The sequence below is a fragment of the Amphibalanus amphitrite genome, unplaced genomic scaffold, assembly GCF_019059575.1.
Source record: "Amphibalanus amphitrite isolate SeventyFive unplaced genomic scaffold, NRLGWU_Aamphi_draft 000194F_arrow, whole genome shotgun sequence".
NCBI lineage: Eukaryota > Metazoa > Arthropoda > Thecostraca > Balanomorpha > Balanidae > Amphibalanus > Amphibalanus amphitrite.
The window spans coordinates 389,526-415,127 of record NW_024881689.1 but is presented as its reverse complement, the minus strand read 5'-3'; the positions used below and the strand labels follow the sequence as shown (position 1 = coordinate 415,127).

Here is a 25,602-nt window from a genome sequence, read left to right as displayed (position 1 = left end):
TCCATGCCCGGCGCGGCGGCGCCTGATATTCGGCATCAGGGATATATGGTTGCGTATGTAAAATAAAAAGCGATGCCAAAATTAGATCAACCAGGAAAGGGAATCGCTGCTATATTTGATTCTATCCATTTTCCCACAAATACGTGTATGCTTTACTACGAGGATCATATGCTATTTCTATTTACTCGCCAAGACTCAAATTATAATATGAGACTTTTAATAATGACTTGATTTTACATTGAATAACACATTGTAATAATAATAGTTTGACACATTATAATAATATACAGTGTCAATATATAATAATATAATTTGACACATTAATTAATTTCAAATGTGAACGATATGTACCGTACGCAATTGTTCAAAAGCAGCAAACGCATCAATCAGCTGACGCCACATTCCTGGTGACGCTGCTCACGGTGCCTGCCTGATTTCTATTTACTTGCTGTTAAGATATTGCAACAATTTTGAGATAAAATTATTGAAGTAACGACCTAGTGATAGCTCCGCTGTTGTTTCTAAGACATTGGAATAATGCAATTGAAATGCAGCTCGTAAAGTTTAAACTTTGGGTACATGCACCCGGCCAGCTCAAGCTATAGCCTTATTTGCTGCTTTTTACGAGCACGATAACAAAAGGAATTACTCAAAATATTGAAGAAACCCGTCTATTTCTCAAAACCATAACATATCAAGAAAAAGGCATTCAGTTCAGAAGTCAGATTGAGACGCATGTAGACAGCATTTATTTATTTATTTAAACATACAACGACATCCACTCAAAGAGGGCTTTTCAGTCGAGGCACAGTTCCTAGACAAGATACAGTAAAATAAGAGTATTCACACTCAGGTCATAAAGCACCCTCAATTAGGTACACACGTAAGCCTGCCAGATCACAACATGCGGACCGATCACCTTGCATCTGCCTGAATCGATATACGTGCGTTTCTGCGCACCGTTCGCCTGGATGTACTGGACAAGCCCTTCGAAATTTGTTATACTTTTGAGCTGCACGGTACATGAATTGCCTCTTTCCATAGTTTGTTTTAACGCGCGGTAAGCTAAGTTGAGTTGACTGTCTGGTGTCGCGGGCAGCTCTCTCGCGGTTAAACACCAGTGATGATCGGATCATGTGAGGTCTGCCGGTTCTGATAATGTCATGGATCAAACAGATATCTGAATAAATAACTAACTGGTGGACGGATAGCCAGCCTAATTCGCTTAAAACGCTACTAATATGATCATATTTTCTACGGCCTGAAATCACCCTTGCAGCGAAGTTAAATATTTTTTGGATTTTGGACACATTTGACTGATTTGCGCTGCCATACACTTGTGCACAGTACCTCACATGAGAGAAAACGAGGGCGTCGATTATTTTCGGAAGCAATGCTTGAGGTAGGGCATATTTAACATTAAGTATACCGATAAGGATGCCGATGCACTTTTTAACAATTCGATCGATGTGACAATTATAAGACAGTGACGGGTCCATAACAACTCCTAGGTTTTTCACTGTTTGCGAACATCTCAGCGTTTCGCCCATAAACTCTATTGATGGAGAGTCAACCTGCCGAAGCTGTCGACTGTCTCCACACAGAATCATCTCGGTTTTGCCTGCGTTCACCTTCATACCATGTTGCATAAACCATGTACAAGCGATATCAAGCACTGTTTCAAGTGAAGCCCGCATCTCAGACAGTTTGTTGCGAGGTCCTGTGATAGCTATCTGGGCATCGTCAGCGTATCGAACTAAAGTGACACAAAAGCCATTCATGTGCGTTGGGATAAAACATGAGAAATCGTTGCTGAAAATATTGAACAGAAGCGGTCCCAAGCATGATCCCTGGAACGTTCCAATACCGATATTTTGAGATGAAGACAGTGTTTGGTCTATTCTGACGCGTTGTGTGTGCCCCTCAAGGTAACTCTGGATCCATCCGGTCGAAATTTGAAGCTGTTTCAATTTTGTTATCAGCATGCTGTGGTCAATAACATCAAAACAGCGACTAAGATCAATCAATGTTAATAAAGTTACTTCAGATCGGTCCATTCCTTTTAATATTTCATCAGTGATTGATATGAGCGCCGTACAGGTAGAGTGATTTTCTCTGAATCCATGTTGGTCTGTACTAAAAAGATGATAATGCTTGAGATAATTGATTATTTGATCATGAACCAATTTCTCGACTATTTTACAGATCGCTGGAACCGTCGTGACTGGTCTGAAATTTGAAGCGTTTGACGGATCACCCTTTTTGTGAATGGGGATGACAGTTGCACACTTCCAGCTGGAAGGCACGGTCTCTGTAACAATGCTAGTATTAATAATTTGTAGCAATACTGGCCCGATAAAATTGAAGCAGAGCTTGAGAATGTGCACGGGAATGTCGCCCTCCATTTTAGAATCTTTGTTAGGCATTGAGAACAATATTCGTTTTAGCTGATCCAGAGTTACCGGTACAATGTTCAGTTTCCCTGTGTGCACACGAGGTTGACGCACTCCTAATTTTTCTCGGTTAGACGTTTCAAATCGATCAATAACTTCATCCCTGGTTTCCGTTCCCACTCTGGTGAAATACGAATTGAGCTGGTCCGGTGTTAGTCCCTCGGGCTGAACGGGCGGCCCGCGTTTCGGCGCGATCACAGGCTGCAGCTGTCGATAAAGTGCGGAGGGCGGTGTGTTTGCGATCCGTTCGGCTATGCTTTGACGTGTGTCTCTCCTGATGGCTCGCTTCACTTGAGCATTGAGACGGTGGTAAGTCTCGTCCTTTTGGTTGCTGGCAGCTCTGCGTTGCCTCATGAGATGCAGTGTGTCGTCGCTAACCACCGGTGGAGACGGATTGCGAACACGATATCTGCGGGCGGGGGCGTGGCGATCGATAATCTGGCTCATTTCTTGAATGAACAGGTTCCACTGTTGTTCGCACGTGTCTGATCTCGGAATTAGCACTCTCCAGTCCACATTGGAAGCATGCTCCGTAGCTGTCTGTGCCAAGATACCTATAATAAACAGGTAGATCCGATGTTTTGAGTAAAGCCCTGGTGACGTCACTGATATTTCTTATATGGAGAATTTCACCCGTAAGGAAAATATTTTACATACAAAAATTTGTATGCTATTAGGAAAAAATACAATCTTTCAATTCCACCATGAAAATTATATAATTTAATTAATAAACTCGAAATCCTTTGAGTGTTTGTCCCAACCCCCTGTTATACCTTTGGTCACGTGACTACCATGATACACTTTGCATTTTACAAGGTTATGACTTAAACGGAAGTAATAAATGCTGCAAATGTATTATTTATGATGTTTTAGGCAGCAATCGTGTGAATATATCCTGAAATTATCAATAATCTGCTGAAAAGAAGTCACGTGATGTTACCAGATTGTGCTCGGACAGCATCTTCTTGAATTTCGATTTTGAGTACTTTGTACCTTCATTGAGGCCTAATAACGGACGTTTTTAGTTATAAAATGAAGCACTGAATCTAATGAGGGCAAAATTTATTCATTTTTGCACTTTCAGGCCGGGCTATCCTGGCATGAACTTCGGCAAGTTTGTGTGTAAAGCCTATGGTGAAGGGAAAACTTCACGCCCGGCTGACGTCACAGACCTCGGCTACCAAATCGTGTCCGGTGGGGGCTGGTCTGTGCCAGACAGAAAGTGGTAAAACATGCATTGTGAGTGCTGATACTTGTTTGACAAGTTTACGGTATTTAATTGTTTTAAATATTTACTTAGAAATCATGAAGGATGTTTGTGAGACGTCCGGACGGGGTGTACACTGAAACACCCATATTATAGCATATATAGACAGTTTTGGCATTGGTATGATTGGGCCCAGGTGCTAAAATCGCCTCCACGATCTCGTATGGATTTGAAAAATAAGACCATATAATGAATAAACATGTGAGTGTGATTTTATCCCTGGAAAATACATGTTTTTGAAATAATCACTATGCGTGTAATCGTCGCTCTAAGATGTCAAGGACATTATATGAAGAATTATTTACTTTAAAAAAACAATAGTGTCAAATATTGCATAGTAACATCCTCCCAGCGACCTATCCCTTTCACAACACCCGCCATTCACGGCACTAAAAGGTGGCGTGAATGGAACGGCCACCGACAGCGCAAACAGCTGATTATTTGCGTTTGTTCTGCCGCTCTCACGGCAGCTTGTGCCACTGCCCATGTTAAAGCACTGCCAAAATGCCGTGGATAAACATCGACTGCATGCCGTGAATGAGATGGCGTGAATAGCTATCCACGGCATTGGTAATATGCCGTTGCCGTGAATGGGCTCCATTCACGGCATTTTGCCTATTCACGGCATTGGTAAGATTGGGCCAGGTGACCTTACCTTGAGTGAACTTGGGCTAAAATTTGCACAGCATGTGCAAAAAAGCATGCATGACAAGGCGTGCCAAAAACGAGGGAGCGCCGTCATTTTTTTTTTTTTAGATATTCACGAAAAACCACAGGTGTTCGACCCCCCCCCCCACCCCTCCCCCAGCAGGGCGCGGGTTAACCACGCGGGATGACCGACAAAATGTCCTTTCACACACAGCACAGCGGTTCGGCCGTCATCACGTGCATGTACGGCGGTGCGTGGTCAGTCTACATTCGACAGCAAACGTTTTGTGACAAAGATCACAGCGGTACGGCCGCTTTCCCGTGTGTGTAAGGCGGTGCCTGGTCAGACCATTAATTTGAGAAAACGACTTATTACACAGATCACAGCGGTACGGCCGCTCTCCCGTGTGTGTACGGCGGTGGACGGCCAGGCCACTTTGTACAGCAAACGCCTTGTCACACACACATCACAGCGGTACGGCCGCTCTCCCGTGTGTGTCCGGCGGTGGCTTGCTAAGTTATCTTGTGAGGCAAATGCTTTGTCACACACATCGCAGCGGTACGGCCGCTCTCCCGTGTGTGTACGGCGGTGCTTGGTAAGACCACCTTGTTCAGTAAACGCTTTGTCACATATATCACAGCGGTACGGCCGCTCTCCCGTGTGTGTACGGCGGTGGCTTGCTAAGTTATATTGTGAGGCAAATGCTTTGTCACACACATCGCAGCGGTACGGCCGCTCTCCCGTGTGTGTACGGCGGTGGGTGGCCAGACCACTAGTTTGAGAAAACGACTTATTACACAGATCACAGCGGTACGGACGCTCTCCCGTGTGTGTACGGCGGTGGACGGCCAGACCACCTTGTACAGCAAACGTTTTGTCACACGTTTCACAGCGGTACGGCCGCTCTCCCGTGTGGAAGCGGCGGTGGTAAGTTAAATGAGACATTTGAGAAAACGGCTCATTACACCATTCACAGCGGTATGGTCGCTCTCCCGTGTGTGAACGGAGGTGGGTGACCAGCCCACTATTTTGAGAAAACGATTTATTACACAATTCACAGCGGTACGGCCGCTCTCCTGTGTGTATACGGCGGTGGCTTGCCATGTGGCTGGAATGGTTCGTAGAGTACTGACACCACTGACACTTCAATTTGCCGTCCCTGCCGATGTGACCGTGTTTATCCTTGACGTGCCTGTTCAGAAGATCTTGTCCCAGACAGCTGAAGTCGCAGTGAGGACAACCGACCGTTGCCTGTCCGCCTGTAAAACATAGCGATAATGCTTGAGCTTGGAGACAAAAAATCACGGATGTGTCAATCCCATTCTGCCAGCACCACTCAAAATACTTCAGCAGCGGTCATTAGGTACTAACTAGATGCCGGCAGCGCTCTTGCGTTGCCTTGGGCCAGAATTGGAGGAACGGTACTGAGGGCACACACCGGGCCAAACCACCGAAACCCAGACTGAGCTTGGACTGAACCTGAAACCAAACGAAACATCCCAAAAATGCTTCGAAGCACGTGAGATTGGTGCGGATATCTACCTACAGTATGGTATGAATTAACTGCACGTGCATAGTTCATGTCCCAGGCACCCCAGTGCAGTCATTTTCATAACATCATGTAGCGTGTGTCTAGTTCTATCAGTGTACCGACTTTTGTGTCGCTAGATCGACGTTTCCCGGGATCAGAGGATCCCTGGTCAAAACCGTTATCCGCCCCCCGCACGCGCAGCTTGCACCCCTCGGATATTATCTCGCCGGAATGTTATGACTCAATGTATTCTTCTTATGACCTGCAAATTTTGAACCAGTTAGAGCGGCCGTTTACCCTGCAGGCGTGGCAACGCACGAAGGGGTGCAATCGGCTTGCACGTAGATAGCTCATGCACCACAGAGTTTAGCTCAACCAAATGTGCACTATTTTGGAGGCCTTGCCTGAGACTACCATTGAACCGATTTTGAGGTTGATAGCTCAAAATTTCTTTGAGCCAGAGGACCTCACGTCAAAACGGTTTTCCGCCCCCAGCACGTGCAGCCTGCACCCCTCGCAGACGGTGACCCCCCTGGAAACTGGTTCAAGGTGTTACCGATGTGTCCCGCCAGTGTGGCTTTGTCCGTGACCTCGGGTTGACCTGTAGCCTTGACAAAAAAATTCGTGTCACCGAAACTTTGAAGCGGAATAGCATGTGCCACGAAGCACTGAGCGAACCGAGGCCAGTACCAAAAGTTTACCTCGCCGGAGACGAGTCGAACGGTCCCACGTTCGTCCCGATCGGTCCACCCATTTTGACTCCAGGTCCAAAAAAGCTTGGACAAACTCACTCACATACTCACTCACATACTCACATACTGACAAACAGGCTTGGCCGAACTTTTCTTCAGCGACCCACCAATGGGAATTTCCGGATGCAAAAAGCATGCATCGCATGCTTTTGATCCTCCAATTTTGGAAAATAAATCCTAAAAAGTTCCCCGTGTGCGACGTAGTAACTTTGTAGCGCTTAATGCAGCGTCGTCCGTTGACCTACTGCGATGAAATTTTCAGGGGGTATGGGCCACCTTTACACGTAGGTCGTATTAAATTTTGGGCATGATGCGGCCGGGGGCGCCCTAACGTGCGCCATACAGTTACCATTATTACGGAGCGAGCGAAGCGAGCGGAGTCTCATGCTGAATTAAGGGAAAATCCTGAGTATGAGCGGCCGGCCGGCCGGCCGGCCGTGGGGACGCTCTTCAAAAGCTAATATCTTAGGAACGGGACATCCGATTGACAAGCGGTCTTCTTTACTGAATGTCACTTGGACGTAAAATTTCTGTGGTGTGATGGCCACCATGCGTTCTTGCCAACCACCGCACGTGGCGCATGGTAAAGTTGGACATTTTTTAAGAACCCCCAAAATTGCAACCTCAATAACGGCACAACGGTTGGGCCGATTGAATTGAAACTCGGTACACAGTTAGGTCTCCATCAGATAATTCATCTGCATGTGTTAAGGTTGGGGTGCTACAGCACGTGCGCACGTGCAGGGGGCGCTCCCAGATATCGAGAACGGCTGGGCCGATTGCGCTCAAATTTGGTACACGGTTGGGGACCAGTTAGTAGGGTGCCGTGCAAAAGTCAGTTTGGACCCTGCTTGCACGTGCGCACGTGCAGTGTGCCGCTTCCAGATCTCGAGAACGGCTAGGCCGATTGCGCTGAAATTTGGCACATCGCTAAAGACCGGTTAGTAGGGTGCAGTGCACAAGTTAGTTGGAGGTACCCCCTCGCAATTTCGCACGTGCAAGGCCCATCCTCTCGCTCGCTCCGTTGGTCGCCCAAAAGGCGTTTTACTGGTTATTGACAAAAACACGTTATTTACCCTGTTTACATGAGTCATTCAGCGTAAACGGAAATATCCGTTTTGCTCGGGAACAGAAAAATGCGTTTAGGTGGTCCCATAGAAATAAAGACTAGAAGGGACGGCTGCCTCTGCGGCATACGTGAATTGTGCCGCCATTGAACCACAGTCAAGGACTGTGGTTGTTTACATGGGACGCTATGGCGGAATCGTGTAGTTGGGTGGTTTCGTGCTGTATTTCATGGAATTGAAGGGGTGCAGGGAGATTTCGGATGGAGTCCCACAAACAAAATTCACCAGAGAAAACGTTGAAACACATTTTGAGTGAGTGATCGACTGTTTTCTATGATATTCGGGAGGTTAAATACCAGTAAAACGCCTTTTGGGCGAGGAACGAGCGAGCGAGATTGTGAGCCCTGCACGGGCAGAAGGGCGAGAGGGTGCTTCCAACGGGCTTGCGCAAAGCACCCTTCTAACTGGTCGCTAGCGGTGTGCCAAATTTGAACGCAATCGGCCCAGCCGTTCCTGAGATCTGGAAGCGGCATTCTGCACGTGCGCACGTGCAAACGGGGTCCAAAATGACTTTTGCACGGCACCCTACTAACTGGTCCCCAACCGTGTACCAAATTTGAGCGCAATCGGCCCAGCCGTTCTCGAGATCTGGAAACGCCCCCTGCACGTGCGCACGTGCAGTAGCACCCTAATCGCAACACATGGGAATGCATTGCCTGGTGGGTGCCTACCTGTATGCCAAGTTTCAGCGAAATCGCCCCAGTAATTACCGAGTTGGGCCAGCAGGGTAGCGCACTACAAGGCCAAGGATGTATTACAAGTAGATTAAGGTCAATAAAAGCCGTATTTAGATCAAGAGGACGCGCCAAGAGTAAGCTGACCATGCCTCCTAAAAAGAGGCAGCGAGCATCACCTACCTATTCGATTTCTGGTTCAAGGAGCAATCATAGTAAGTTTAACTCTGCACATTTGCAGTCTTCTTAAAATTTTAAATGTATGTAGACTAGCGATGTCAATCGGATACCAACTTTTTGGTACCTATACCGATACCAAACCGATACCAACTTGGTATTTGGTATTTTGATCCTAATGTTGTTGGTATTTTGTTGGTATTACGAATCCGGCTAATGTATAAGAGGATATGAATTCGGTAAAAAGTTGGTATTTCCCTCATGTTCCCAAGTTGGTTTGGTTTCGGTATTTTTCATGGTTTTGGTTGACATTTGGTTTGGTATCGGTATCCTGATTTTCCGTTATTGACATCACTAATGTAGACAATAGGCATACCTTCAAGGTGAAATACACACGAAATACCATATCACACACGACAAACGTTAAACTATAAATGGCACAGTTGGTTGACTGTGAAAGTGACATAGGCCTTAAAGGGACTGTCCCACCTTTGCATTAGTTCTGAGTTGAGATAGCCAAGTTGGCGGCCAGGTTCAGAAACCACTATAATCCTGGTCGCAATATCCTCAGTTTCGTGGTGTTAAAGAAATTCGTTCCCTTCATTTGAAAAGTGGGCCTTCGCTAAGGCCCTATCTCTTAACTATTAACGGCCATTTGATGACGTCATCAGCCGTTTCACGCGTTCGACCTGTTTTACGAATAAGTTGAAATCGGCGCCGGGGAAATCTTGTTACTTGTTATTGTATGAGCCGCGTCATATTTGAGAGCAAATACCTATATTTGCTGCCAAATTTCCTCCACATTGACATGAAGTAAATCCTTCATTACGTCACGGATCCGATCTAAATGACGTCACGATGAAATATAAAAGTCGCAATATCTAAAAAAGTATACAATGAAAACGCGTAAAAACTTGCAGAATTCGTCACAATATCATGAGTAACATTTCCGAATCCTAAATGGTACTTTTTTGAAGGTGGGATAGTCCCTTTAACCCGCCCCCCACCCCCAGTCGCAGGTGAAAATGGTTGCACCCCAACACAAGTGAATGAATCTGCCCTTGGGCAGGGGAGCGGCGAAAAATTTTGCCCACCCAGTGAAAAATCCTTAGAGGAGGCCCTGCTCTAGAATGTGCCTATCAGAAGGTATTAGCGAAGAGTCTCTGTTATCACCTGGACTGGAAGGGCGCCGTTACTGGTAAGAGGGGCGCCGTTATCAGTAGGAGGGGTCTCACATTTAAAGGAAACAGTTCACTTTCCCGAAATTAGTATTTCGCTATGGATTTATGATTTTTATGCTCAAAATGATCAGAAAATAAAATAAACCCTTTTTGTAAAAACAATTATTTTCTATATTTTAATATAGGACGAACTATATTCAATGTAAAATAATGTTTGACGCGGAAGCTTATTACGCGTTGACCAATCATATTGCGTAGTGTAAACCTACGCAAGCTGCATTGGCTGTAAGCAGCATGCTGATTGGCTTGGCTGACGATGATGTGGCTGCATTCCTCTATAAGACAAACATTCCTGTGTAAGACACTCTTTCCGGAACGATAAATGGAATATCTCTGTCTAGGGTGATCGTTGGGCCGTAAAAGCTTCTGATTTGTGCTAATCTCAGCTCAAGCTACGTAACTGCTATTCCAGTTCAAAACCCCATGTTAAAAGTGAACTATTTCCTTTAACTGGAGGTTACTAGGCCGGATATGGTGTTGCGACGAGGTAAAATGAAAATTTAAGATATGTTGTTTTCATTTGCAAGCGATCCAGGTCCTTTTCCTATTTCTAAACAGCATGTCCTATTTCTCCACCCCACATGTCCCAGTCCTCCTTTGCCTGTCCCATTTCTCCACCATTGCAACTTTTTAGTTATGATGAAATACTACTTACTCTATGGCTTATAAAGGTCTCAGAATAACAAACATTGTAGAGAATTACGTGTTCTTTTCAATGACACCATTCGCAACTATGTAATTTGCCTGTGTGGGTTTGTACAGGTGCTTAAAGTTGATATTGACTTTTTGTCCCACTTCTCCCCACTCTCCCCTACCTATATACCTATTGTCTTTTTTTAAGAAAAAGGCGCAGATGGCTCATAATCCTTCTGATGGACCTTCAGTAAGTTGACAACATGAAAATGCATGAAAGGATGTGGATGCTGCCACATTTGAGAAAACATTGGTACAAGGGAGGGTGGTACGGGTTCGAATCAAGGTCTACATTTTATGTTCACACATTTTAAGCACTTATATGTAATATTCCAACATTTTATTTTTTTGCTAATAGCTGTTCAACACTTTGAATATTGATCAGGACACAGTCGTCTGGTCAGTTCTAGGTAACTTGTGGCCTGTAAGTGCATAAGATGAAATCCGAGTCGTAGGTTGTAGGTTGGTAGGTTGTACGTTGGTAGGTTGTAGGTATGTAGGGTGTAGGCTAGTTGGTTGTAGTTTAGTAGGTTAGTATGTAAGGTTAGGTCAGGCTAGACTATGTTTTTTTTTTTTTGTTTTCCTAAATTTGATAGGTATTAACTGACAGTCCTAACCCATCACCCACGCCGGACTGCCATACCCAAGGCCATATATAGGAGGTAGCGACACTGAGCGGTTTGTTTACAGCCAGTTTCGATCCCGATGACGCAAATGTGTCGTCACGGGACAAAGCAATATGGCCACCTCTAATGAGAAACAAATGCAGGAAGTTCCCGGATGTACACAGCACTGACGTCACCGGGATCGAAACCAACGACATCAGTATTGGACCTATGGCGAAACACAGTAGTGACACCCCCCTGGCCATACCATCTTGTGGCTGGCTGAGAAGCTAAGCTATCTGAATTACCGCTAGGAAGAATAAAGCTGTAACAGAATGTGCATCTATCTGCAATGGGTATTTTGAGCAAAGAAACCCAGCTTACCACTTAGTTGTCTGCACAGGTGTATAGACTTAACAACCAGAGGGGCGAAAGCCATTCAAGTACCCATGCTTTGTTGAAGGCAGGTATATGACATCAGGCATTGCATATAGTACCTAATGACCTTATTTTTACTCAATGCTAACAGTCAATGCAACATTATGTTGGAAAATGGCAGTGCTGTAAATGGATATATTTTTACCCATGTGACATGTCCTAGAGCCTCGGACACCAAGTTCATGGGCCTGACAGTGCTGGTTTCCAACACATCGTTTTTCCATGCAAGCAATCTTCATTTATGAATCTATTGAGGGCATCCAAATTGAATACCCATTGCAGTGGCTCAATTATATTTAATTATTTTTTTTCTACCTCACCTTACTGACCTGACCAAGTGCTACCTGGCAGACATGGGCACGGATCCCAGACGACCAAACACGAAAATCAAGATGACCACTAGATTAGTGGTCTTTAAGCGTGGAATTATGGTGGAAAACGTGGCTAATAGATGCCTCTCAACGAACCAACCATTTTGCATTCCCTCAGAGTTAACAGTTTTGAGAAAATCCCTCAAGATCCATCTCGGATCAATGATCACGAATCATGGATCCGAGATGGATCTTGAGGGATTTTCTCAGAACTGTTAACTCTGAAGGAATGCAAAATAGTTGGTTCATTGAGAGGCTTCTATTAGCCATGTTTTCCACCATAATTTCATGCTTGAAGACCGTCAATCTGATGGTCATATCGATTTCCGTGATTGGTTGTCTGGGATCCGTGCCCATGTCTGCTAACTGGAACTTTCATGCTGTTCCAAGTGGCTAGAGAGTGACTGTCAAGGCCACTTTGGTTGCCCAGGAATTGAACCCTGATGGCTGAATCGAAGTGATAAGGAAATCACCCCTAGGCTAGAATGTTCCCCGTCTGAAGCACGGGCCACTCCTTCCAAGTTCCAACACTTAGGTACTTTATGAATATGCATAGATAACAGTAGAACTACTGTTCTACTGTTATCTATGGAATATGCCATATTGGAAGTTGGAACGGAATCAGGCACCAAGAGTTCACCTCTGCGTTATTAGACTTGTCCTTCAAAATAAATCTTTATTTTATTATTTAACTAAAAAATTCACGCATAACGCATACATTTTGGTGTCATTTTCAGCCAGATGCGCAAAAAAAAACGTTCAGACCCGACGTTCTGAACGGATATTTCCCATTAATTCATTGGATATTTCCGTTCCGTGTTATCGTCATTTTTACGCGCGCTAACCAGTTTACATAAGTCGAAACTTGCGCATTTTTCGCTAAACGGAAATATCCGTTCTAATAGTCATTTTCGCTGTCTCATGTAAACGGGGTAATTGCTCGGAAACGGTAAGGGCTACAGGGATGAAATGTAAATAACTGAAATTCACCAATCCCTGAAATAAATTTATTCTAGCAATGACTCAGCCGTTCCTTGGCCGATTGCACTGAAACTTAACTGTCGGTGCCGGACGATGCATTACCATGTGTGGGGGGTGCTGTTGCACGTGCGCACGGGCAAGACAATGATGCTACATCTCAGGAACAGCTGGGCCGATTTCGCTCATATTTGGTACACAGAGGTATTTAGAAGGGTGGCCAGTACAAGTGCACTGAAGTCTCACTTTTCACGTGCACATGTGCAACGGGGCCGGTTTTATATATCAAGAACGGCTAGGTCGATTGCGCTAAAAAATGGTGCAATGCTTTTGGTTAAGTATGAGTAGAGTATGAATGCGGTTTGAGTACGGTATCGGTAGGGTAGGGTAGGGTAGGGTAAAGTAGAGCCGATGTGTGGTATCGTACGGGTACGGTAGAGGCAGAAGTAGGGGTTCGGTAGAGGTAGAAGTAGGGGTAGAAGTAGGAGTACGGTAGAGGTAGAAGTAGGAGTACCGTAGAGGTAAAGGTAGGGGTAGGGGTAGAGGTAGAAGCAAGGGCCCGTCACGACCCGATGGTTGGGGCGGGGGGGGACGAAGGCCGTTTAAAGTCGATTCTTTCCATGCAGCACCCATAGGCGTAATGTTAAAAATGATAAATATTGGGGGGACACGTCCCCCCGTCACCCCCCCCCCCCCGTGGCGGAGCCCTTGGGTAGAAGTAGGGAAGGGTAAGGTAGGGGTAGAGTAGAAGTAGTGTAGAGGACAGGGGTAGAGTAGGGGTAGGGTAGGGGACAGGGGTAGAGTAGGGGTAGGGTAGGGGACAGGGGTAGAGTAGGGTTAGGGTAGGGGACAGGGGTAGAGTAGGGGTAGAGTAAAGGTAGGGTAGCGGTAGAAAAGGAATAGGTTAAGGGTAGTGTAGGAGTAGGGTAGGGTAAAGTAGGAGAAAAGTAGTGGTAGGGTTGAGTTGAAGGACATAACATACCAAAGTCTCGAACACCACGCGTTCATTACCAAATGTAAAAAAAGCAAATAACAAAACTAAATATACAAGTTTCTATACCCAATCTAATGCGTCCCTTCAATAGATCATATCAAAACATACAATTATCGCGTAAACCTGTACTCTAGTTGCTTTAAATGAATCCGGTCATACATCTGAAAAAGGGAGAATATTGACCATCGACACGAGCCCGACACGAGCCCTCTCGTCTCGTCTCGTCTCGTCTCTCTCTCTCTCTCTCTCTCTCTCTCTCTCTCTCTCTCTCTCTCTCTCTCTCTCTCTCTCTCTCTCTTCCCGCTTTCCTCTCTGTCAAATCTATATTCTGTCTAGTGTCTACATGTAGACAGAATCAGATCAGACCACTTCAAACCACCGTGACAAATGTTCTCCGCCCACAAAAACAGACCATTTTCTCCATCCGGTTGTATTGCCAGCCATGTTTGTTTCACCACGTACACTACAAAACACAGTCGGCTCACAAATGTAGAGGATGTCCACTCTTTACACGACGTATCATATTTACACGTTTCTATAGCACACCGTGGGCCCGTATGTGTAATTGTATGATTACAGTGTAGGTGGGACAGCCGTATACGGCCGTTCCATGACACGGAGCTTGGCCGACATTTCGACGGTACCGCACCACCCTTCAGACCGATCAGCGTGCATGATATCGGTAATGTTTAACCAGGTTAGATGGCCGACAAAAATGTCCTGTCACGTCACACATAGGTATGGCACATCAGTGTGGCCGTCCACCCGTGCATGTAGCGTCCACCGCAGAAGTAATGCGCGGCTTCAGTTGTGGTTATGCTTTGCATTTGTATTTTAGGAACGAATTGCCAGTCTGCAATAAAACTTTGAATGTATATTCTCCCTTGAAAATATCACGACTCTGGGGGGAGGGCTTCACCTGTCCCAGCCGCGGTTGAGCGGAAAGGTTTGAGAACCACTGGTAGCACTGACCGGAGCCTGACACGCGGTGACAGCAAGTGCGGCGGGGCGAAGGGAGTGGTTGTGGAGGGATGGGGGGGGGGGGGAGGCGGTCGCCGCGCGGTAACTTGTGATGGAAGTAAGCATGTGGTCAACGAAAGCCACCTTACTCGCAGAGAATTTGTTGAGATTTGTTTCATTATAAAGCTGAAAATTTGACCCGCCATCGGCACGACTACCATAGACTTTCTGTATAATCCGGAAACTCGTGCACGAATGCGAAAAAAAATCAGTTACACCCGCTAACAGCCAGTCCTAACATCATCCTAACATCCGTGGTTGCAGGTGCACCCGCGAGCGGATTCAAATCACAAAAATATACACTCGCCACTTAGTCCTTTATTTGAACGTCCTCTTTTTGAATAAGCCGGTTAGTGAACGGCGACAAAAACAGATATTTACCCATCAGCCGTCTTCTTTTTAAGAGCCTTATTTGATGCCAGGCCCCCCCCCCCATGACCTGTTTGCGTCGTTCAGAAGGCCTCTTCAGAGTAGGGTTATGACGGAACTTTGCTTCGTTGTAATTTTACGCGTCACGCACACTGAGTTGACAGTGATTGGAGGTAACCCACAGCTCTCCCCGGCTGGAGAGATATCCCCCAGATCTCCCCGGGGCCGGGGCGGTTCTTTAGTCCATGATGGGACACCCCCGGCTTGGCCAGGCGGGCCACACACCACGTCGCGTGGTGCTGATAGCTCCGCTGACATCGTTAGCGGGGGTTTCAAAAGTGTCTGCCGCGAGCGTGAGAATGTCATAGCGTGGTAAGAAGTGGGAGTTTAAGGAAAAGTTGCCCGTTGTTTGTCTTTTTCTGAGTCTCATGGCATGTGTCTTGAATGTTCTGTCCTGAATCATGTATCATTAACCCGGCGGCCGCTGGGCCTCCGCGCCACCCGCCAGCCGCTGGGGGGGGGGGGGGGCATATAGTTGCCCCCCCTTACTTCTCCGACGATATCGTCGCAACGCGAAGAGATAGAGAAACGAAACTTTGCACACATATTCCTGAATACCTAGCCGAGGTTGTGTCCAAATTTGGTGTCGACCCCACTTGAAATGACGTCACAGTTACGTCAGAAGCCCAATTATATATTTGCGTCTCTGGGTTTCCTCGCGATATATCCGACATATGAGACCGAATATATAGGGCCGATCACTGGTCAGGATCTAGTTTGAAGTGTACTTAGATGTGTCATAATGACAACAGGTGCTGTTTAGATCATTTACCGTTGCGTTTCGTGGTCAGCGACATCGGAAACGCTCCATATCGGAAAACGACAAAACTTTATGACGACACTGTGACGTCATCTTAAGTGCTACAACCACCAAGCATTCCTCAAACATGCGCTAGGTATTCATTTGAAGCTATGCCAAGTTTCAGCTTCGTATCTCATCCGGTGTCGGAGATATTACACCAAACGTAAAGGGGGGCAACTTTATGGCCCTCCCAGCGGCTCGTGGGTTAATTAAATATATATATATATAAAAAGAGTTAACAGTGATTGGCGCCCACTAAGGCAGACCACTGAGCGCCCGGCTGGTGAACCCAAGTGGGGCCTGGGGCGGTGGACGGGGTCAAGGAAGAGCGACACGAGCATGACCTCTGGGCCGGCCTCCACCTGTTTCGACCCAGTTGTCAGCCGCCGGTGCCTGCGTCATATAGCAGTTTTCCTTCTATCGCTGGCGTAGGATCGTGACACAGCGTACTTTTTATGATACAGGCCATGACCTCACTGCTGGTGTCCTCAAACCGAGTGAAATAGTTCGCCGAGCCGCTGCAGCCCATGAGGCGATACTTTCAAGAGCGACTATGGGTGCGTTCGGAGAGCATGGAATATTCACCGTCGGCGTCCCCGGGAATATTCCCCGTGTCGCGTGCCACGTGTCATAAGTTAAATTTGGAAGAATTTTATCTAGAATATGTTAAGGCTTAAAAACATATTGCTATGAAATAATGTACAAAAACAGTTATGAAGAACAATGTTTTGTACCTATTGTAGACGTCTTGCAGGAATAACAATCGAAAAAAGCATCTACTTAGTGCATAGATGCAACAAAAGTAACAAAATTAATCATCAACAACTAATAAAACCCACTGAATTTACGTAGCCATCGCTCCTGTGGGCGCCGCCATCTTGGCGGGAATGACGCAAAACATGCTTTTCAGATTCAACGCGTTCCCCGGGAATCCACGGTGAATTTCCACGGGAACGGCTCCCCGAACGGCCAATCTCCGGGAATATTCCACGCGCATGAAATATTCCATGTGCAATGTGCCTCTCCGAACGCACCTCATGCCTTACATATTTCGTCATCCTTGCAGCTGCATGTTTGGCTTCTGCTGTCTACTCCTGGATCATTTAGAAACAATCAGTGAAAGCCATCTGTTGACGTTAGTGAAGCCGCACATTACTTTAACGGTGCGCTCTACGTCGGTGCTTGGTAAGACCATCTTGTAGAGCAAACGCTTTGTCACACACATCACAGCGGTACGGCCGCTCTCCCGTGTGTGTACGATGATGGTTAGTAAGACCACCTCGTTCAGTAAACGCTTTGTCACACACATCGCAGCGGTACGGCCGCTCTCCCGTGTGTGTGCGGCGGTGCGTGGTTAGAGTACAAGGTCGAGCAAACGACTTCCCACATAGATCACAGCGGTACGGCCGCTCTTCCGTGTGTATACGGCGGTGGACGGCCAGACTACTTTGTACAGCAAATGCCTTGTCACACACATCACAGCGGTACGGCCGCTCTCCCGTGTGTGTACGGCGGTGGTAAGTTAAATGAGACATCTGAGAAAACGACTCATTACACAGATCACAGCCGTACGGCCGCTCTCCCGTGTGTGTACGGCGGTGGACGGCCAGACTACTTTGTACAGCAAATGCCTTGTCACACACATCACAGCGGTACGGCCGCTCTCCAGTGTGCACACGGCGGTGTACAACGAGATTATTTTGCTGGGAAAACCCCTTGCTGCATATATCACAGCGGTACGCCCGCTCTCCCTTATGTGTACGGCGGTGGCGGGTCAGCTTACTGGGCTCAGAAAACGACTTCCCACATATATCACAGCGGTACGGCCGCTCTCCCGTGTGTGTACGGCGGTGTCCTGCCATGTGGCCGGAATGGTTCGTAGAGTAATCACACCACTGGCACTTCAATTTGCCGTCCTTGCCGATGTGACCGTGCTTATCCTTGACGTGCCTGTTCATAAGATCTTGTCCCGGACAGCTGAAGTCGCAGTGAGGACAACCGACCGTTGCCAGTCCGCCTGGAAAACATGGCGATATTGCTTGAACTTGGAGACAGAAAAACACGAAGTGTCAGCACCAGTCTACAGGGTGTCCGGAAACTATTTGTCACTTATTCATTCGGATATGTATTATCCCACCGTACGCTAACAGAACTGTTAGTTATTTCTCGAGACTGTGCCTCAGGCAATCCACAGCTGTCCGTTAGTCAAGTGACCTAGCCCAGTCCCCTGACCTGGACACTTCTGGGGCCAATCTCACCAAATGCGGTAAACTCGTTTGGGGTAGCTGTAAGTTACCGCACCGAAATAACCCCAAGCAAATAATCCCTTAGGGCCTTATTTGGGTTAGCCTAGAGGGCCTTGAATAATCCAGTCTCACCAGCCCAAAATACCCCATGCCGTATTTTACGGCATTTTGTGCAAATCCTGCAAAATAATCGCATTTTTCGACGCTTTTGATTGGTGGAAAAGCTGCTGATTACGGCGGCGTGATATGAAGAACACATTTGTTTTGGCTTCTTTTATTTGTCAACCGATCACCTTGGTAACGAATGAAGGTACCTCAGTTTCCAAGATTCACAACGGCTAGTTCCTAAATATGGTTGAAATTATTCCACGCATTCACAAATAATCGCGAAAAATTAGGGTCTCAAGGGGTCTGGCGCCAACAGTACCTACAGCCAACAGCCAACGCCAACAGCCAACGCCAACAGCCAACAGTGTAGTTGTTTCCCGATATATCCGGCATATGATACCCAATATAAAGAACTGATCACTGGTCAGGAACTAGTTGGAAGTGTACTAAAATGTTTTAGGATGAAAGCGGGTGCTGTCTAGTTAATAGGGTTGGGACCTATCTGCATGCTTTGTATGTTTTGGTAAAATAAGAAAGCTCAGAATTTTTAATGATTTAATTTAAAATCATTTTGTTAAAAAAATGCCTAGTTAGCTCAGAAATCAATTGTGACTGAAAACAACTTGCTTCTGATTGGTCGGGCAAATCATGACGTCACATGTAGGTATATAACTGTCTGTATATTTGGCGCAGTTGAGACATACATTTTCTGTGTATTTACCTATGGTAACTTGGAGTGATTGGTCGTGTTTTCAGTGTCTCTTTATTTTGCGCTGGTATTGCGTGGCTAAGAAGTTTTATCAAGAATAACATATACTAAAATGCTCCTTTAACCCGCGCATGACTGAGAGGGGGCTCTACAGAGCCCCCCTCCCGTTTTTCAGCAATATCTTCCAAACCGTTTGACGGATCAACACGAAACTTGCGGTTCCCTCAGCGGCATTAATTTGACACCTTGTGTTAAAATTTCAACTTTCTAGATAGCATACTTTAGCCGAAAATGATGTCAGAGTGACGTCATGTCGGCCGATTTTAATGCAAAATATTGAATTACGGCAAACGTTCTCAAGAGCTCAGTTTTAAAGCTAAATCCAATTTCTTTGCATGAGTAGACTACAAATACACGTAGCTATCAAACGGCTATCTCGAATTTTCGAAATTTTGAAAATTTTGAAAAATATGTATTTACAATTACAAAAAATATATTTTCGATTTTTTCCCAAAAGTTTTTGACTTTTTGCAAAAACCGGAATATATGTGATAGAACACACACTGATGACTTACTCTAGCAAGATTTAGTCCAATATCTTCAAAAATAGCCAAGTTATTTGCATTATTGTCAAAATTTTACAATTATATATTTTTCAAAACCATTTTTAGTACGTTTTTGACATCGCACAGCAATGTAAATGGCACCATCGTGTTCTTGAGCTCAAACTGCATCTGATAGGCACCTGTTTTGTTAAAAATTTTCATTTTCAAAATTTGACCTTTTCTGACCTGAGTGACCTGACCTCCGGTAAATTCAGCTGAAAATGACCTCAAACGACACAGACGACATTGTTTTCAAAATCTATGAGTAAAATGGACCATAAAACATGCGTCACGTGACCGATACATGATATACAACTTTCGTGACCTAGGATGACCTGGCCTTGACCTGAAAAATACGAAGTAAAAGTTCGGTACCCTCAGGGTATCTAAGGCACATATCAAGGAGTGCGTAAACCAAAAATGAGCCTGATCGGACTTGTCAGCCGGCGGTCAGAACCTAAATTGTGAACAAGCAAAAATGCCGATAATTTTTACTTTGACCTGACCTGTGACGTCATCGGTGACCTCGAGGTCAATGAAAATAGGTTTCGCTCGACAGTTTTTGCAGGGATATCAGACGCCGTTTGAATTTTGACGATCGGCCCAGTAGTTTCGGAGATAGGAGGGGGGGGGGGCTCTGGAGAGCCCCCCTCAGTCACTCGCGTTATGGAAAATACCCCAGTCATGCGCGGGTTATTAGTGGAGCTTCAATAGCTGTGAGTTTTATTGGCAAGTGAAAAGTGATTTCGCTGTTATTTTATCTGGAAATTACTCATTTTTTAGGTCAATATTCAAAATATTTTACTGGAACAAGTTGACACTTGCTCTTGATTTTTGCACTCAAATCGCGTGCGACTCAACTGTATTGGGACTTGCAAAGAATATTGCGGACTAATTAACTGTGTTGTTATGGCACTGTTTGCAAAGCATGGATAACGAAACTGTGCTACATAGCAATGCCTCAAGTAATAAGCAGGAGGGACAGAATTCAGAGTCCAATCGAGAAGAATCGGTGCAAATGCTACGAGGACCAGGCAGCTCTGATACGATGGATAGTCGTCTCACTCCATTAGACCAGCTGATTCCTGACAGCACCGACTCGGATACAAAGGTGGAGCTCATCTTCCAAGCCAGAAACCAGTTCTTTGATGGAAGATGTGATGCTGCCTCTGTCTCTGCTTTGTTGGCAACTTTGGACGTGGCCGAGCTCCGCTCCTTGCGTGAGCGGCTATTCGCCTGTCATCGAGAAGTAGTTCCTTTGTCTGCTGGCCGTTCCCTGATCAGGTGCAATACGGGGAGCTGTAATAAGGGAAGTAACTTTCCATATGAAAGGGGTGCAGGTGCACCCCCATCCACTAGAAATGCACCCCCATCAAGTCAAAGTGCATCCCCATAGGCTAAGCGGCGCCCCACACGCCGCCCAACACCGATTAGCTCTAGAGCAGATGGCGAGGGTGATTTCCCGGCTACATTAAGGCGTCGTGATGCTTGCGGGCTTGGGAAACGTCCCGTCGTATGTAGGGTAGTGCAGGGGTAGGGTTGAGTTCAATAAGAGAGACAAGCTCATCATGACCGAGGGTCTGACACTGTCTTCACTGGAGAGCATCGCAGAGGCAACCGACCGTGGGCTACAGCGGAGGTCTGTCCTCAAAGGAGCCTGCTCAACTGCTGCTGCAGCACCGACTCCGGTGATTGAGATGGCCTACACTAAGGAGAAGCCATCCAAGGTAGGCCGAGGCACGGGGGGTGTGTCCAGGAAGCGAGCTGGGAAGTGTCATGCCTGTGGTCGTGAGGGTCACTGGGCCCGCGATGCACACTGTCCTGCCCGGGATAAGCGTTGTAACTTGTGCCAAGCTGTTGGCCACTTTGGCAACTGCTGTCCAGCCGGGAGGTCAGGGACACAGCCTGTGAAGGGGAAGAGCATGCATGTTGTGCAAGTCTTATCTCTTCAGCAGCAAACTCCAGCGGACTGCCCGTGGCATGAAGTTCAGCTGGGCGGCCATCCGGTGACGATGATTGTCGACACCGGAGCAGCCGTCAGCGTGATACCCGAGGCACTGTACCTGAGCAAGCTGTCTCAGTTCAAGCTCAGCCAAGCCAAGGTGAGGCTAAGTGCCTATGGTGGGAAGGATGTCAAGGTCCGGGGTGTGATTTCTGTCCCGGTGACGTCATCTGGTCGGACTGTTCAAGCTGACGTGTATGTGGCTGATGCTAGCATAGCTCTGTTGGGCAGAGATCTGCAGAGGATGTTGTACATCACGGTGAAGAATGGTACCACTGTCTGTCTGGTTGACCATGTGAAGCCTCTGCCTGCCATCAGTGGTTTCGTGCACAAGGTGCAGCTGAAGCCGGACGTGCTGCCGACTCGGAGCAAGCCCAGATCCTTGCCGTACTCTGTGCGGGAGGAGGTGACTCAGCACCTGCTGGAGCTCGAGGCGCAAGACGTCATCGAGCGGGTGGAGACTCACGCGTCTCCCTGGATGTCTCCCATCGTGGCGGTTCGCAAGAGGACAGGCAAGTTGAGAGTCTGTTTGGATCTCACAGAGTGTAACCGTGCTGTTGCGTCTAACGGACACCCGATTCCAGACATGCAGGAGATGATCGACCGTCTCCAGGGAGCAGCTGTGATGTCAACGCTAGACCTGCGTTCGGCGTACCATCAGCTGGCCCTACACGAGGACTCCAGAGACCTGACGGCTTTTCTTCACGAAGGTCAGATGTGGAGGTTCAAACGCTGTCCGTTTGGTCTTAAGTCTCTGCCGCAATGTTTCCAAAAGATGATGGAGTGCATTCTTGCTGGCCTGGATGGTGTTCAAGTGTGCCTTGACGATGTCATTGTCTGGGGCAGCACTGAGGCTGAGCATGACGTCAGACTGAAGCAGGTGGTGCAGAGGATGCACGAGCGGAACGTGACCCTGAACTGGGACAAGTAAGATCCGAGAGTCTTCTGTCCAGTTCCTGGCTTCACTGTCTCTGCGAGAGGCGTGTCTGTTTCGCAGGACCGGGTGCAGGGCTTGAAGGAGATGAAGCAGCCCTCCACAAAGAAGGAGCTACAGTCTCTGCTCGGGACGCTTAACTTCTACTCGAAGTTCGTGAAGGACTTCAGCTCTCGTGTGGAGCCTCTGCGGCGCCAGCTGCGGAAGGACGCGCCGGCGTTCAAGTGGACTGAGGAGATGGCGACGGCCCTGGATGACGTCAGAGAGTCGATCCTGAACTCCGATCTGCTAGCCATCTTCGACCCAGCACTGGAGACCTGCGTCACGACTGACGCCAGCGATGTCGGCATCGGTGCGGTGTTGACGCAAGTCCACCCCGAAGGTGAGAGAGTGGTCGGATTTGCCTCGATTACTCTGAACCCCGCTCTGCGTCGCTACAGCGTTACTGAACGTGAAGCTCTTGCATGTGTCTGGGTATGCGAGAAGTGGCACCGCTATCTCTGGGGTCGCGATTTTGTGATCCGAACTGACCATGCTGCCCTACGCACTCTCTTGACTGCCAGTGGTATTGGGCGGGCTGGCATGAGGTTATCAAGATGGGCGGCACGGCTGATGACCTACTCGTTCTCTGTCGAGCACGTCAAGGGTGGCTCGAACCCGGCTGATGGTCTGTCTCGCTTGCCAGGTCCAGGACAGCACGTGGAGGACGAGTCGCTGCTAGTGGCAGCTCTCACGGATCAGGTCGATGCTGTCAGCCACGCTGAGCTGGCCGATGCGGTGGCCGGTGATCCAGTTCTGATCCGACTGTCTGATCAGATTCCACAGAGGTGGCCTCGCCGGCCGGCTGACGTACCGGTGGAGCTGAAGCCGTTCTACCGCTTCCGTGAGGAGCTGATGCTGATGGACGGCCTAATCCTGAGAGGTGGGAGGATCGTTGTACCGGCAAGGCTGCAAGACAGGTTAGTCACACTGGCACATGAGGGTCATCAGGGTATCGTGCGCACATAGCAGCGTTTGAGAGCACTGTATTGGTGGCCGGGCATGGACGCCATGGTTGAGTCAGCAGTGAAGACCTGTGACATGTGTGTGTCGTCTGACAAGTCTGTGAAGACGCGAAAGCCCCACTGTGCCCTGTGCCATTCCCAGACGCCCCCTGGGATAAGCTGGGCGTTGATTTCATAGGACCGATGCGAGGCCCTGAACAGCAACGCTATGCCATTGTACTGGTTGACTACTACTCGAAGTGGGTGGAGATGGCCTTCGTTCGGGAGCCGTCCACTGACGCGGTCGTGGAATTTCTTCCACAGTGGCTTCCCGTGGGGGCTACCCGCGACAGTTGGTGTCTGACAACGACACCCACTTCACATCCAGGAAGTTCGAGGAGTACCTGAGGAGTGTGGACATTCGGCACATCCTGGTTTCTCCCTATCATCCGGCAGGATCTGGAGCGGTGGAGCGGGTCAACCGCTGCATCAAGTCAGCGCTGCAGATGGCGGATGCTGCAGGAGAGGACCGGCCAGCGTTCATCCGTAACTACCTCATGAACTACAGGGCTACGCCACACGCTACCACCGGTAAAAGCCCCTCCGAGCTGTTGCATGGACGTGTGCTTCGTACTAAGCTGGACGCAGCGTCTGCACAGGTGGCCCCATCTGATGACATGTCTGTGAGGGGACGTGTTACCCGTCAGCAGAGGAGGCAGAAGGTCTGGTGGGACAGGCGCAACGGTGTTCGCGTGCCCAGGTTTGGTCCTGGCGATTGGGTGCGCTGTGAGCTGATGCCCCGTCCCCGCAAGGGACGGTCACGTTTTTCACAGCCTCGTCGCATCGTGAAGCAGACTGGAGCGGCGTCGTACCGGCTGGCCGACGGGACGCGAGTACACGCCGAACGGCTCACCACGGCCCCCGGTCTTCCTGATGCTGGACTGGCTGAGACGGTCGGCTCCGGTGCCCTTCACTCTGGAGATGGCACGGACGACCTCAGCTCGAACAACGACGTTCCCGTCGCTGGTCACGGCGCGCCTGACACGGGCAGTGCAGACGGCGCCAGATCCAGTGACTCTGATGGTGATAACCGTGTGAGCGACGCGGAGGCGCGTGGAACAATGGCGGCGTCGAATGGTGGCGAGACTGCGGCGTCTGGTTCCGGGCGCTCGGACTCTGCGCCCGGTGTCGTGTTGCGACGATCCGGGCGAGGTGGGCGACCGCCTGATCGTTATGGCTTCCCATAAAGGGGAGGGGATAAATGTGGCATTGTGTCATGTTCGGCATGTACCGGTCAGCGCCGGTTAGAGCCGGCCGGCACCGGCCGACGACCGGCGACGCAGCCCGGGGCGCTGTGGCGCCCGGGAGCGGAGCCGGGCGGCATATATGATAGTCCCTGTACTCTTCTATCTAAATACCGAATTTCAGATCGATACCTCTTTTTTTGGCCAAGTTATAGCGAAAAAACTTCAAAATTAATGACGTCAAATTTTTGAACTCAATTTTTTAGCAATTCTAGACCACGTAGCGCAAAACAAAGACCACCATTGAACTCCCCGTGACGAGCTGCATCGAATCGATACCCATTTTATGCAAAAATATTAAGTTTGAAATTTGGCCTTATTTGACCTGACCTTGACCTGACATTCACCAGAAGATAACCTAAACTGGCCCTAAAGGCTGCCTGACCCACAAATTCGAATTTGTCATGTAAAATGGACCATAAAACATGCATCACATGATATTTTCATAGTTTGACCCTCAGTGACCTGACCTCTGTGACCTGACCTGGCATCAGTGACCTCAGATAGCAA

At 47.9% G+C, this 25,602-nt stretch overlaps 2 protein-coding genes across 4 annotated transcripts in view; both read right to left on the bottom strand.

The window, feature by feature from the left end:
- Nucleotides 1-743: 743 nt before the first annotated feature.
- Nucleotides 744-25,602, bottom strand: part of LOC122384613 (zinc finger protein 765-like) — a 100,669-nt gene continuing 75,810 nt past the window's right edge. Inside the window, exons 8-9 of one of the 3 annotated variants that reach the window (XM_043372198.1) lie at nt 5,130-5,628; nt 4,615-5,045 (exon numbers count right to left, since the gene is read on the bottom strand). In XM_043372198.1, the coding sequence (XP_043228133.1) occupies nt 4,712-5,045; nt 5,130-5,628 (833 nt within the window). In that variant the 3' untranslated portion in view covers nt 4,615-4,711. Of the gene's footprint in view, nt 2,863-4,466; nt 5,629-25,602 lie in introns of those variants that run through there. The other 2 variants (XM_043372200.1, XM_043372197.1) reach the window with 2 other exon arrangements.
- On the bottom strand, nt 16,400-18,152 carry LOC122384615 (zinc finger protein 436-like). The gene has a single exon (XM_043372203.1). The coding sequence runs from the start codon at nt 18,061-18,063 to the stop codon at nt 17,359-17,361; it is 705 nt and encodes a 234-aa protein (XP_043228138.1). The 5' UTR covers nt 18,064-18,152; the 3' UTR covers nt 16,400-17,358.